General features: G+C 39.1%; 1 protein-coding gene across 1 annotated transcript in view; it reads right to left on the reverse strand.

Annotated features, from left to right (window-relative positions):
- Positions 1–1,581: 1,581 nt before the first annotated feature.
- Positions 1,582–15,768, reverse strand: part of WWC3 (WWC family member 3) — a 270,635-nt gene continuing 256,448 nt past the window's right edge. The window contains exons 18-23 of the mRNA XM_073616354.1: positions 12,887–13,049; positions 9,250–9,414; positions 6,548–6,640; positions 4,151–4,381; positions 3,330–3,457; positions 1,582–2,333 (exon numbers count right to left, since the gene is read on the reverse strand). Coding sequence (XP_073472455.1) covers positions 2,267–2,333; positions 3,330–3,457; positions 4,151–4,381; positions 6,548–6,640; positions 9,250–9,414; positions 12,887–13,049 — 847 coding nt within the window. The 3' untranslated portion in view covers positions 1,582–2,266. The remainder of the gene's footprint in view (positions 2,334–3,329; positions 3,458–4,150; positions 4,382–6,547; positions 6,641–9,249; positions 9,415–12,886; positions 13,050–15,768) is intronic.

The following is a 15,768-nucleotide window of genomic DNA, read 5'->3' on the forward strand; positions in this document are numbered from 1 at the left end:
TCTGTCCTCGTAAGACAGTGATGACGTCAGCACGTCGTCCACCCTACGCATTTCGTCGGGGATTGAAGTCGTCCTGGGGCACCAATCAATCTAACGAAACGTGTGGGGTGGACGACATGCTGACATCATCGCTGGCTTACAAGTCGCAGAAGCTTGGGCGATCGTGTGTTCATTTATGCCGGCTGGCGTTGTTACCATGATCTGTATATGCGACTTCAAATAATTCATTTGATTTTATGCCATGTGGAGCATCTTTATTATCTTTGAGTGGGATTGTCTGAACATCGCAAAAAGGGAAGATTTACCTACAGGTCTGTCGATCGTAAGCTGGAATACCATCCAAGGCCCTGGCGGGGTAATCAGCCACAGGCGTTACTGGCCCCTTGCAAGGCCCAGTACTGCTGGTAAGCAGGTTTTTTAATCTGTTGTGGTGGTCTTTGTGGTGTCCAGTCACTTTTTGGAGCCAGCCAGAGAGTGTTTCACCGGCTCTGGGATCCACGTGTGGAACACTGATTAGGACTTTTCCGTTCTTCCTTCCCTTTGCACAACCATACTTTCCTTTATTAAGGGGATTGTATTTTTCATCTATGAATGTATACTGTAAGTGGACTTCTCATATTGTCTGTGTTTATGTCAATTAGCGCGACTCTGCTCTCTACTACTATTGATTATGTGATAATATCTCGCAATAGAGTTGCTGCTATTTCTTTGAAATCTTTTTCCCAAATGTATCAACTTTAGTGCGGTTATTCCCCCTTTTTCTTTGACGGCAAGAACTGCTGTAAATGTATATTATTAAAGTGCTGTGTAAATTGCCAGCACTATATAAATACCTGTTATATATAAATAATATTTAAAACTGCTAAGAAACAAGTATTCTTAGAGCAAACATAGCAGCAACCATACTTCTCCAATCACAGGGTTCCTAAATGCATTCTCTGTTGTACAGATGCTCATTTGGGGAGCACTAAAGTATAATTAAAGACAAAACTTTCTTTTTCTGTTTTGAATAGAGTGGAGAGGGATTAGAACATTACTTTATATTGCTATCTGTGCCCCTATTAGGGAGGTTCATCTTCTCTACATGTCCTGTTTACTGGTATTATAGTAAATGAAAATAAAGAAAATCCCAAATATGCATTGACACCAAAACACTAATAGAGGGGCAATCTTCCATTGGTTACACTAGTTCTGGTGACCCTGTTGACACCACAGGATTCCCTCACTTTGGAGGGATTTCCTCTCACTTCTTGTTTTGGCTATGGGTGAGGAAGTGAAGGGAAATCTCCCCAATGGGACACAGATAGAAAAAAAAAAAAATAAATAAACTGTTATCCCCCCTTACTCTATCCAAAATGGAAAAAAATGCCTTTAGTTCTGCTTGAAAAAAAATATAAAGAGTTGTATATGTCTCCTTGAATGTTACAAATAATAAAAAATATTAGAAACATGCAACAAGTAAATATAGAAATTGTGTCAGCAGTTACATTGGGTAACCACTGGAGTAACCTAAAAAGTAGTGCAGTAAGCTGAGAAATGTACCAAACACAGTGACAAAAAAGTCCAAACAACAAGAAGAGCTCTGGAAAATGCAATGCCATTTTAATCAGTATTAAAACCCTTGCAGTGATAATATTTCAGTACAGAACAGAAGTCATGTGAAAGAATATGAGATATGTTATGAAGAAAAGCAAGAAAATATATATATAAAATAAGCTACCAAAGGTGACAGTTTGCAAATAATATTTTCGTTTCAGGTACCAGAAAGAAAGCCAGTTCATCAGTCCAATTCAGCTGTATGACAAAACACTTGGAAGCATAAATTCAATCTAGAACATCTGTAAAGTAAGTATTTTCCCTCAAGGAAAATAAGAACCTATAAATAAATTACTGTTACAGCGAACTGTCCTGAACTTGCTTTATTTCCAGTTTCCAGCCTTTTTTTTAATTAAAAGTCACATTAAAAAGCATCAAAACTGTACATTTGTTTTCAGAAGAGAGTAGTTGATCTATAAAATAGTTTGTCTTCAAAGATGTCAGTGTTACAGCAAGGAAAAACCAAGCCTTGCTGCGGTCATATTATAAAATATATAATTATAGATATTTATATAATGCATATATGTTTTTCATTTTTATTGTGTTTTTTATTTTTTACAAAATAATGAATAGCTTTTAAAACATTTGTAATATTAAACTTCACTAGTTTAATAACTTCATGGAAATACAAACAATGTTTTCGATACGTCCTGTGTTCGCATGAAACACGTCATACATCGTCAGCTGGCAGAGGAGGTATATTGATCCTTGGTCTTGTAAAAAATGCTATCTTCTCCCTGACAGTAACACAGAAGAAAGGGTTTGCTTAGATAATGAGGTTACAAACAGATGTGTAGAATAAGTATTTTTTTTGCATTACATCTGCTCTCTGCAGCATGTTGAAGCTCCACAGCAGGCAAACAGCAAAATTAAATATACAATACAGATGAAAAATATAGGGAAACTGTGTTACCTGTCAAAATATTTGTATTTCTGTGCATCCAGTTCTGAAATTTACACAGCTCTGCCATACCACACAGCCCGATCTGGCGGGGTAGGAGACCTGAATTTTCTCTGTTCTCTTCAAATTAATACAGGTCTCCCCAACACCCCCACCCTCTGACTACACAGCAAAGGAGAAGTAGCAGACCGATGAGCTAAGCAATCTGTGAGGCTGCTCCCACCTATTAGCATGCTCCTTGCACTGCAGCACAACTGATTGACTCTGTGATGCTTCTATGTTCCTCAGTCTGAGCTCTTTATCAAACTTTTCCAAAACCCTCCTTATGTCACTATAACAAAGTCAATTACTTTCAAAAAGCACAAAATCACTTATTTCTATATGAGGTAAGGCTGTACATTACAGTATGATAGGGTACTTTATTTGTCACCGTACTGAGGAGTCTGTGCTCGGGGGAAGGGAGCGTATCTGTACTGAGGGGGTTCATACTGGAGTGGTCCGTTTGTACTGAGAGGTCTGTGCTGAGGGGGTTGGTCTGTGTGTGGGGGAGTCTGTACTGAGGGGTTCATGCTGGGGGGGGGGTGTTGGTCCCCCCTCCCCAAAAAAAGATTGGTCGGCTCCAGGTGTCAGATGTGCGAGGTACACCACTGAAGCCAGTAAGAGGGAGAAGAGGATCTCTGGATTCCATTAGTTTCTTTTAATACCAGGAATGCCCGAGGTAGAAGAAAAACATTTCTGCAGTTAAAGCTGAGACATGGTATATCTTGTACTGTTATTACATCACACATAATTAATGTTTTTCATTTTATATATGATTTTTTATTTCTCTTACCTGAAGGTTTGTACTTGCAATGGTTCCTTTTGATTCTGACCACGCAGCTGGAAGACTTCTTTGGAGACTTTTTTAAGCATTTTCTCAGCTGCTTGTTCTTGGTGCAGCTCAAGCTTGGTCTGTCTCATCTAAAGAGAAAAATAAACATAAAACTATAGAAATAGCAAGTACTAGTTATAGAACAGATATATCTTTAATATCAATCTGTTATGTTAATCAATATGTTACACTCTTCAGGTGCCTAGTCTACAGTATAATCATATTTTCTAACACTGCAGCATCTTCAGCTGTTGTATGGTGTGTTTTTAAAGTTTAGGTTAATCTTTCATACTTTTCCAGCAGATTTCAAATTATGCAAACATAGAATGAGACTTTGAAGGTCCAGGCTGTGATCCACCCAGATTCCTGAGCGGCAGCTGGCTCAGCCTCTCAGCTTTGAATTCATTGGAGAGGGATTACTATTTTACTACTACTGGGGGCTCTGCTAGAGAGGTTTACCCTCACTTCATGTCCCGCTGGCAACGGTTTTACCAGTGAGAAAGTGAGACTACCTCTGCAACAGGGACACAGACAGCAAAAAAACCTACCACATTTTTATTTCCGTCTCTGTTGCTGTTGGAGGGTAGTTGGAGCAGTAAAACAGACAAACAGAGAGGAATTCTAGTCCTCCCGCTACTAACCAAAACTACACAAAAAAAAAAAGTTTTTGGCTTGACACTTATAATCATAAAATGTATATGTGTAAGGCTTATTACTTCGATCTGTAAAGAAAGTTTGTTACATTTCCTTGTTAATCAGGTATATATTAGCAGGATATTTACTTGTCTTTCTGCCTCTATCAACAGACAGCGGAATCTTTCATCACGCAGCACCCACTGGGGAAGCTCGCTTTGACCTCTAAGTTGTGCCTCCTCTAGACGTTGCTTGAGCTCTTTAAGAGTGTTTATCTCTTCATTTAACTGGTGTTGCTTTGTTCTGGAGGCCTGGAGATCCAGCTCCAGGTCTAGAGATGTCCGTGCCATGATCTCTGCCATGGAAGACTGGCAGGCCTGCTACAAAACACAAATCACATGTGTCAATCCTATGTCTCGGTAGCATTGCTGTTGATGAAGTTGAGAGGAGAGACCATGTCAACAAAAACACTAGGTATATTCATAACTGGTGTATAGATAGACAGACATCCTAAAAATCACAGTTAACATACTATATCTAGTTGATGATAAGCTAGGCCTTCGCAAATTAAGACTGTATACCTTTAATATAAAGGCCACTGTGCAAACTCATTCTCCAAGGGAAGTGGCTGAATTACAGGGATACACAAGCATGAATGTGTGTTATACAAGTAAACAGAAATTTTTACAGAATAGAAGGTGAGAAAGCACACATAGACTTCCAATGCTAACAGAGCTCAGTACAAGAGCTCAGTCATGGTCCAATATAGACAGACAATCTGTAAAGACTAGAATGTGGGGTTATACCGCGCTAGAGTTATAACATACATATACAGCTGCAACAAAAACTATCAGATATCTCTATAGTACAAAAAATGATATACAAAATAAGTTGCGCTTATATAACGTGAGTGATCACAAATAAGGTAAAAGCAAAAATACAGTACTGGTGAAGTACAAAACGTAATAGTGAAAAGACAATGAAAGAACTCTTCATCAATAGAGATGAAAACAACAGTTAAATCCATATAACAAGAAAAAATCCACAGTGTAAAAAATGATGATAGTTTCAACAGAGTGATAAAATCCAGATGCCATCCACCTTCACCAATAGAAAGAAGAAGAGGGAGAGGGTGCTGTGGATTACACTGTTGTGGATTACACTGTGGATTTTTTCTTGTTATATGGACTTAACTGTTGTTGTTTTCACCTCTATTGATGAAGAGCTCTTTCATTGTCTTTTCAATATTATATTTTGTACTATATCCAGTACTGTATTTTTGCTTTTACTTTATCATTTGTGATGTTATATGAGCGCAACTTATTTTGTATATAATCTGTAAAGACTAGCTTGGTATAAATACTGTATATTGGTGGGATATCTATATTGACAAAAAGATCCACGTTTTTGCCCATTTTCTATAAACCTGTAAGTTTAACTTTTATTGCTAAGAGACCACACAAAAAAACAAACTATTGTATCTAAGGTCACAATGTAAAATCACAAATTCATTTCCACTTTGTATTTCAATTATTTCTAGCCTACTTCTCTTACTCTGAATGATCTTGAAATCTGTTGTTACTTTCTGAAGATCCCCACAAATTTAATTCCTTGAATTCTGTGACATGTATTCATTATACCTTAATAGGTACTGCTGTGTTAGGCCCCTTTCACACAGGCAGACCCATCGGGTCCCCCTGTCAGTTTTTTAGGCGGACCCATTCGGACCATTGCCCTCTATGGAGCGGCGGGTGTCAAAGGATATGTGTCCTATGCACACACGCCGACATCCGATCTGATCTGAATCTGATGTATATCTAGTATATCTAGTATAACATACAATAGACAGACGGCGAATGGTTGAATCAATAATAGAGATGTATCAGGGTGTCCGTGTAGATCACAACATACAATAAAGAAGAGCATGCAACACCAATCTGCAGATTCGAAAGCTTGCACAATTCATTCTTGCGTTAAAAGCAAGACTTAATTTTTCCCCTATGTACAAGGCATTTGTTTGGCCTATATTGAATATGCAGTCCCACTTTGGGCACCAGTTCACATAAAGAATACCCCGGAACTAGAAAGACAGCAGAGAAGGGAAATTACATGAATAGGAGCAGGGATGACCACAGTTATGGGGAAAAAGTAACTGTTCTGAATTTATTTAATCTTTAGTAATAAAATATGAATAGCTTATATAGAAAATACAGCTGAAAACAGGTCACACCAATGCCATCACAAAGGACATAGCTATCCCTTCTGACTGGCATCACTCAGCAATGTCCTGGGAGCACTCCAGTCATACTTCAGTAGGTACGTAAATGGCTTACACCTATAGCAATGGCATTACTCATCTTTAGTCAGAACTACACAGTTTGTTTTTATCTATAAAACACCCCTTATCAGCATAGGCAGTTTTTTGGTAAAGGAGAACCAACCCTTTACTGTACATGAACCCTGTTTCCTAACATACTGGACAAGACAAAGATTCAGAAAACCTCCATTCCAGACTGTACAATAAAAATGGCATATAACATTCATACCTGCTTATAGCGTAGTGTCCGCCTTTCCAGTGTATTTCGGATGAAAGGTGATTTTCTCGGTAATGTAGAACTATCACTATCACTTCGATACAGCTAAACAGAAGCAAAAACAAAATATGATGTAAATAATAAAATAATGTAATTTGGTATACTCCAGACACTGTGCTGGCAATGGTAATATGCCAGTGACACAACATACTAGAAAATTCACAGGTTTTTTTATTGATTTTATTTTTTATTTTTTTTATTTAAAGGTGCAAAAAGATGACAACATAAAGTATCAAACAGCTTGTGTACCAAAGGACAATACAGCCAACAGAAGAACAATTATAGTAAATAACAGGTTCAAACATTGCAGTACGTGCAAATAGGGCCAGGCGCTGAACTTTTTACTGATTTGATCAGCTCTTGTCTTAAAGACACAAATATGGTTTGAAAAATTGAATTTTCCACAATTTTTTTTTTTTAACTTTCAAAAACTAAGGCATACAAAAATACACTAGTTTAACCTCTTCTACATCTGACACAATCAGATGGCCAGCTTGGATCCATTTTCTTCTATAATACAAGTCTTCCACAAAGCATTAAAATTGCTTCTTAGTCAATTTTCCAATTGGTCACAAGCGGATCTTACACAGAAAGAAAGGCTCTCACTTGCACCCATGTGACAACGCTGGGTTCCTGAGTGGTCAACAATTAAACACCAGCATTGTAATGTAGGAGTAAGAGGTTTGATTCCCGTTTGCCAATACCTAAAAGTACCAAGTATTTCTCTTTGCTCCTGGCTGCTGAGCAGAGCGTTGGGGAAGCAAAGGGAAGGGCAGTGTGGGAGCCGGAGAAGGTGGAAAGTAAGTGAATTTGTTGCTTTTCCCTACATAATAAGTAAACCACAGGTTTACTTTAAACAGGAACCAATTAAAAAAACAGTGTGTTTTTACACTGTGAATAGAAACTGAAGTATGTGTTCTGTGTTACTATGTACTTGTAGTACAAAGTATCCTGTTATCTTTGCATTGGTTCCTTTGTGTGAAATACCTGGTGATCCTGCCAGTCCCCCCGCTTTCTTATTTTAAGCTGACCATGCCAGACATGGAAGTACATCAATTCCAGTGTGGTTAGTTTAATGATCGCTGGTTGAACGAAAGAAAATCATGTGTGGCCTGCTTTACTTTTTTTTCCCTCCAGCACTGTAAATGTTCAATGAGCATGTTCAAACAAGACACAAGAAGTTGGAATTGTGTGTGTGTTATCAGCTTAAGCACATTGTGTTTGTCTATTTTTATGACTTAGATGAGGATCAGATCACATTTTATGGCAAATTACTGCAGAAAAACATTGTACATAACTATACAGCTGGGAATAAACACTAATACTCCTTACACACTAAAGGATTTTCCGATGGAAAATGTTTGATAGGACCTTGTTGTCGGAAATTCCGACCATGTGTAGGCTCCATCGGACATTTTCCATCGGAATTTCCGTCACACAAAATTTGAGAGATGGTTCTCAAATTTTCCGACAACAAAATCCGTTGTCGGAAATTCTGATCGTGTGTGCACAATTCCCACGCACAAAGTTCCACGCATGCTCGGAATCAAGCAGAAGAGCAGCACTAGCTATTGAACTTCATTTTTCTCGGGTCCTCGTAAGTTTTGTACGTCACCGCGTTCTTGACGTTCGGAATTTCAGACCAACTTTGTGTGACCATGTGTATGCAAGACAAGTTTGAGCCAACATCCGTCGGGAAAAAAACATGGATTTTGTTGTCGGAAAATCCTATCGTGTGTACAGGGCATTAGAAAAAGTTTCACTTTCAGTTCTGGCCTCATGTGTAAAGGCCTAGATACCAGGACATGTGACCTCTTGTGAAGGGAAAAATTAGCGTTCAGATTGGCTGAACTTCCTTTTCAGCGCAATCCACATGGCCAACAGCCTTGGCCTTCACAAATGTGGTCAAAACTGAGGGGAACCTGAAGCAATATTTTTTCACAGTAAAGGTGTGTATTTCAGCCCTTCTGTTACTCTATTTGAGTTAGCAAAACCTTTAGTGATGCTTTATGTTTACATTTGCATATTGGTCCACTTTAATGGCTTTTCATTGCTTTTACCATAAGGCTTCATGTACACGGGACGTTGTTTAACCTCTCCTGAACTATTTAACTTGACAGCTAGAATCTGACGTTTAAAAATGTCCGTTTAGCCGCATTTAAATACCACGTTTAGCCGCGTTTGCATTTAGGAGCGTTTAAAAAAAAAAACATTTTTAAATGAAAAACGTCTGTAAACAAAACGCTGCTAAACGCAAGTTAGTGCGTTCAGCAGTGTTTACGAGCTGTTACAGGCATTTGGTTTTTCAAATGCCTCTGAACATTGGTCCTGAACGCATTTTTTTGCGTTCCAAAAAATGCTTCTAAACTCAACTGCCTAGAAACGACCCTGTGTACATGTACTAATAAGATAACATAGAGGAGAGTTCAGGGGCAGCTGAAAAAAATGCCCAACTGCTCCTAAACGTCCGTTTACCAGCAGCAGTGTACATGAGGCCTAACACTTGTAAACTCAATTAAGAACCATATCTACTGTATATATACCCTGTGGAATGTATAGGTTTCGTTTTCCTACCTTCCAGCAGATAATAAAAGTGGGCTCAATCAAACCACTCCAGTAAATTTTACACAACTGGCATATTATCCCGCACTTACTCTGCAAACATACTGACTTCTTGCACCTGGAGAAAATGTCTGGGAACGGACAATTGTACTGCTGCGAACAAAAGGAGACCCGCGAGACCGGCGACAGGTCCTCTCTTTTTTCATAATATTGACCTCATCTGGAAACATATCTTCAGTATTGGTCTCTTTGTCTACCTGCAATTCACATTAACACAGTACATCAATACAGCATTAGGTCAGACTATGTGCCATTTTTCTTTATCCACCTCCAGTTTGTACCAATTCTGACATTTCTCTCATGCATGTAAAAATCTGCATTTTTTTTTGCTAGAAAATTATTTAGAACCCCGTAACATTTTTTTTTTTTTTTTTTTTTACAGTTTCACAGTGATTTCTCAAACGCAATTTTTCAGGAGAAAGTACACTTTAATACATTTTAGTGCACACATGTCAATCAGACCCCAGATCTCTCCTCTGGCCTCCAAGGCATCTGATCAAACTGAAATCAGTTGCTTTACAAGCTGGAAACAGCGGTAAACAAACAAATGGAAATCTGAAGTAATACAAGTGTCATACTTATTCCATGGTTCTGTTTTGTAAAGAACTTGTACAATAAGTTGGATGTATGGGCTCTTTTACAGTAATACCTCAGCTGCACCTGAGGAATTATGTAGCTAATTTATTAATAGTATACTTACCTGTATTTTGTGTACTAAATAAAGAAATAATAAAAAAATAAAAACAGAAGTGACAAAATCCTTGACGCTTCCAGTTTCTGATGTCACAGAGGGGGAGGGGAGGAAGATCCTCTTACTCTGTGTAGTACATTTGATGCCGCTGGTCTCATCCATACCAGGCTCCCTGGTGGGACAGGAAAGTCTGGTAAAGGTGGTGGGCGGCGGCAGGAAAGGGGGATCCCCTTCCACTGCCTGTAAAAGTGATTTGGCTGCTCTAGAGCCGCTTGGATCACTTTTCAACGAAAGGCCATCAGCTGCTCTAAAAAAAAAATTATACCAAGATCATGGCTACAGCCATGATCATCATATCACCACTCCCATCCAAGAGCATATATATATATACAGTGGGGATGGAAAGTATTCAGACCCCCTTAAATTCTTCACTCTTTGTTATATTGCAGCCATTTGCTAAAATCATTTAAGTTCATTTTTTTTCCCTCAATGTACACACAGCACCCACTCTTTGTTATATTGCAGCCATTTGCTAAAATCATTTAAGTTCATTTTTTTTCCCTCAATGTACACAAAGCACCCCATATTGACAGAAAAACACAGAATTGTTGACATGTTTGCAGATTTATTAAAAAAGAAAAACTGAAATATGGTCCTAAGTATTCAGACCCTTTGCTCAGTATTTAGTAGAAGCACCCTTTTGATCTGATATAGCCATGAGTCTTTTTGAGAAAGATGCAACAAGTTTTTCACACCTGGATTTGGGGATCCTCTGCCACCCCTCCTTGCAGATCCTCTCCAGGTCTGTCAGGTTGGATGGTAAATGTTGGTGGACAGCCATTTTTAGGTCTCTCCAGAGATGCTCAATTGGGTTTAAGTCAGGGCTCTGGCCGGGCCATTCAAGAACAGTCACGGAGTTGTTGTGAAGCCATTCCTTCATTATTTTAGCTGTGTGCTTAGGGTCATTGTCTTGTTGGAAGGTAAACCTTCAGCCCAGTCTGAGGTCCTGAGCACTCTGGAGAAGGTTTTCATCCAGGATATCCCTGTACTTGGCCGCATTCATATTTCCCTCGATTGCAACTAGTCGTCCTGTCCCTGCAGCTGAAAAACACCCCCTCAGCATGATGCTGCCACCACCATGCTTCACTGTTTGGACTGTATTGGACAAGTGATGAGCAGTGCCTGGTTTTCTCCACACATACCGCTTAGAATTAAGGCCAAAAAGTTCTATCTTGGTCTCATCAGACCAGAGAATCTTATTTCTCACCATCTTGGAGTCCTTCAGGTGTTTTTTTTAGCAAACTCCATGCGGGCTTTCATGTGTCTAGCACTGAGGAGATGCTTCCGTCGGGCCAATCTGCCATAAAGCCCTGACTGGTGGAGAGCTGCAGTAATGGTTGACTTTCTACAACTTTCTCCCATCTCCCGACTGCATCTCTGGAGCTCAGGCACAGTGATCTTTGGGTTCTTCTTTACCTCTCTCACCAAGGCTCTTCTCCCCCGATAGCTCAGTTTGGCCGGATGGCCAGATCTAGGAAGGGTTCTGGTCGTCCCAAACGTCTTCCATTTAAGGATTATGGAGGCCACTGTGCTCTTAGGAACCTTAAGTGCAGCAGAATTTTTTTTTAACGTGGGCCAGATCTGTGCCTTGCCACAATTCTGTCTCTGAGCTCTTCAGGCAGTTCCTTTGACCTCATGATTGTCATTTGCTCTGACATGCACTGTGAGCTGTAAGGTCTTATATAGACAGGTGTGTGGCTTTCCTCATCAAGTCCAATCAGTATAATCAAAAACAGCTGGACTCAAATGAAGGTGTAGAACCATCTCAAGGATGATCAGAAGAAATGGACAGCACCTGAGTTAAATATAGTGTCACAGCAAAGGGTCTGAATACTTAGGACCATGTGACATTTCAGTTTTTCTTTTTTAATAAATCTGCAAAAATGTCAACAATTCTGTGTTTTTCTGTCAATATGGGGTGCTGTGTGTACATTAATGAGGAAAAAAATGAACTTAAATGACTTTGGCTGCAATATAACAAAGAGTGAAAAATGTAAGGTATATGTATGTATATATGTACAGTGGTCAGGAAGTGTTAAATATGTTTTCTTGCTGTTGCGATTATTAATGTTATTTATTACTACTCTAGAACTCACAGCACTGATGTGACCAGGAGATAAAAAAAAGTTATAGACAATTCAGGACAATAGTCACCACCAACAAATGAAATAATCAGGTCATCTTTGCTTCGTGGTTTTAATGCATCCTAAAGATTAACATTCCCTGTATTGCCTACAACTCCTCGGTGTGGTTCCCAATCATTAGATCACTATTACATAATAATTATTAGGCTGGACGCTTCACTCACAAAATAAACTATTAGCCTGCAGATGGAAGTGTTCCTCTGTTTTGAGTATAACTGAAGGCAAAATATTTTTTAAGTTTTGGATAGAGTGGAGAGGGATTAGCACATCTGTTATTGTTGTCTGTGCTCTTATTGGTGAAAGTACAAACAAACCCCAAATTTCAGGTTGACACCTGAACAGGAACAGAGGGAAAATATTACAACGGGGACACTCGTACTGGTGAGCCAGGTGACTAACAGGGGTTCCCTCCCTTTGGAAGAATTTTCTCTCATTTCCTGTTTTGGCTATGGGCTACGCTATCCAAAATGAAGAAAATATAATTGCTAATTACAAGTGTAGAGATGAAAATAATAATACACTAGTTAAAAAACAGAATTAAAAATTGTGGGGTTTTTTTTGTTTTTTTATATATTTCTGTGCATTTGTCAGCCCATAATAAAAAAAAGAAGCAAAGAGAAGCATATGAGAAACATATTAAAAAATATTTAGGTGTGCAAATTATTTATAACATTATTGTTAAGTTAAATAAAGAATGCTGACTTTGCTAAATTTTGCCTCAATGACTTCTGGAGTTAAGTTTCTTGGTAAAGTTTTGCTGCAATTAATGTTTACCTTCAAAGGCTCATTGGTAATCTTCACTGAATCATACGGGGTTGCCTGCCCTGCACACACTGGCCCATGGAGGGCATCACTATACATTGTTTCTGAATAATGCGGACTCATCGGCGTGCTGTTACTGTGACATCCACTATCAACAGAGTCTGCTTGCCAGCTTCTACAGCACAAAACAGATACAAACATTAACGTTAAAACAAGAAACTCCGCTTTTTGTATTCAGAACAAGCAAAGTCTGATGAAAAATACAATTTTTATGAAGGATATTATTTATTCCTACACTCATTTTAGAAAATAATGTTTACATCTATGATATCTGAAAGAAAGAGGCAATTCCAACTGGGCATACAGTACATAAAAAAATAAATAAGCAGAGTTTACATTCAACGAAAAAGTCAAGATTGTGACTTGAAGGAAGATCGAGGTTGATCCCACTCCTTCCCACCTCCCTAATCACTGTGGCTGCCCATCACATTAAAGGACCAATAAGGAGACTGAAGAGGCAACTGGGCTAAGCATGAATTTTATAAGACAAGTTAACATTTCCCTGAAACATAAGTTGCTCATTAGGGAGGAGTGGATATGTCAAGCTTTGGTTCTCGAATTTTGATAGAAGTTTGAAATGCATTGAAGTCTTTGAAGGAGGTGGGTGGCTAGCAAATCTGTGAAACAGATTTCACAAAGGCCTCCAGATGAACTCTATCCCTGCCAGGTAGTACTGGCATCAGGATCCCAATGTGTTCTGCCTGTTGACAATCTGAGGGAGCATCCTGTGATAAAAACTTCCTGGCAAACAGGAGATGAAGAGTGACCAGGAACTCAATACTCCTCCTTCTGAGTTGAGTCTACCATCAAAAGAGCCCAATGGTGATGTTTTGTCTCTATGGAAATGCGGTCAAGAGTAGCACATTTGATGGAATCCTGCAAAGGGATTAGGCCACTTGACCTGTCACAGGGAAAACTCCCAGTCATTCCCAGAGGTGAAGGCCAAGCAACACATTAGTGACTTCTAGCAAAACCAGGTCAAAGTATTAAGTTACAGAAGGATACCCAGATAAAATGGCAACTGTCTGTTCTGGGGTGGCCCAATCTGCTTGAAGGCCCAAATATGGTGACACACCAGCAAGTGAAGTCTTTTCAGGGTGGGGGGAAGAAACCACCCCATTCAGCTCAAAAGACTGATAAGAAATGCCAGAAACTTGCTGGTCTGAGGACTAAGGAGGTCCAGACATCTTCCCTTGAGTCTGGGCTGCAAGATATAGAAGGGGAGGCTGAAAAGCACTGAGAGACAACAAAAAGAGGAGGTTCCATTGGGGGAATATGACTTTCTAAAGTGGACATGGAATATGAACAAAGAATATCCCTCCATAGTGTGTAATTGTTTCAATCCAGGTCGCTAAGTGTCATTTCTCTGTGGTGCTTCATTCCTCTGCTATCAGCATGAGTCACTTTTGATAAGTTTTCCTGACACCAAGAGAAAAAAAAATTACATGTGAGGGAGCAGCATACCGCCTGTGATTGACAGACTCAGCTCTGTTCCGAGTGGTGGTTAAATACCATAAAAAGAAAGCTCTATCTGTCTCAAAAAAAAATTATAAAAATTTAATATGGGTACAGCGTTGCATGACCGTGCAATTGCCAAAGTGCAACAGCGCTAAAAGTGAGAACCAATGTTTTAGCAAAAGGAGCCTCTGGTGGGTGCTGCACAGTCAGGTCCTTATTAACTACTTCCAGTCTAGGCCAATTTCTGACATTTTTCACATACATGTTAAGGCATCCCCAAAAGCAAAATGTTCCGAAACAAAAATACACTTAAATGTGTTTTAGTGCACATAAACACAACATAATATCTACTTTTTGTTCAAATATAAAAAATTATTTTGCAGCAATGAAATGAATACTAAACATGTCAAGATTTAAAATCGGCATGCCTGTGACTACAGAACCAAAAAATCTCCATAGGTGACACTTTAAAAGCTCATACAGATTACCAGTTTAGAGTTAAAATGAGTTTTGGAATTATTGCTCTCACTCTGATGTTCGCAGCAATACTTCACATATGTGGTGCGATTACAGTTTATGTATGCATGCACGACCTACATGTGCATTTGCATTAATCACATGATGTTTTTCACCTGTATTAATAAAGGATAATGTTTTAGCCAATTTTCCCTTTTTTGCATTGACTGAGTATGGAAGTTTGCAGAGACTTTCTAGGTTGGGTACCTTGTTCCAGTTCTCATCAGCAGTGGGGGGTGGGGGCGCTTTAAAATTTCTTTTAAATTTTCTTATTTATTTAATTTTTTTACACTGTTTCTTTAAACTGTTTTTTTTATTCAACTGTATTGCTATCAGAAGGGATGAACAACATCCCTTGTGATAGCATGGACAGTGATAAGTACTCTTTACTGAGAGACCTGGAGTCTATCACACCTCTGATCTCTCCTCTACCCTCCAAGGCAGCTGATCAAACCGAGATTGGTTTGAACAGCTGTCTGTCTGCCAGGTAAAAGCAAGTAAGCAAACAACCGAAACCAGAAGTTACATAATGCACATTGCTTCCGTTTTCATTCGTCACAAAGGTAAAGGAGGAACAATGGGTTAGGGGATCCTTCCACACCCTGTAAAAGTGATTGGGCAGCTGCAGAGCTGCTTGGATCAATTTTACATGAAAGTCCATCTCCAACTGCAAATTTTGATACCAGGATCAAGGCTGAAGTCATAATACTGTTATAACCGCTTGTTCCCAAGCATATATGGGTAGGTCAGAAGATCCCTTAGGGGAGGGGAAAACTGGGGGTACAGAGCACCCTGAGAGGTGCAACAGAATTCAAATTGGCAGAGCACTCCTAAAGGGAGAAGTGTAAGTCCATAGTTTT

The sequence above is a fragment of the Aquarana catesbeiana genome, linkage group LG02 (genome assembly GCF_042186555.1).
Source record: "Aquarana catesbeiana isolate 2022-GZ linkage group LG02, ASM4218655v1, whole genome shotgun sequence".
In the NCBI taxonomy this organism is placed as follows: domain Eukaryota; kingdom Metazoa; phylum Chordata; class Amphibia; order Anura; family Ranidae; genus Aquarana; species Aquarana catesbeiana.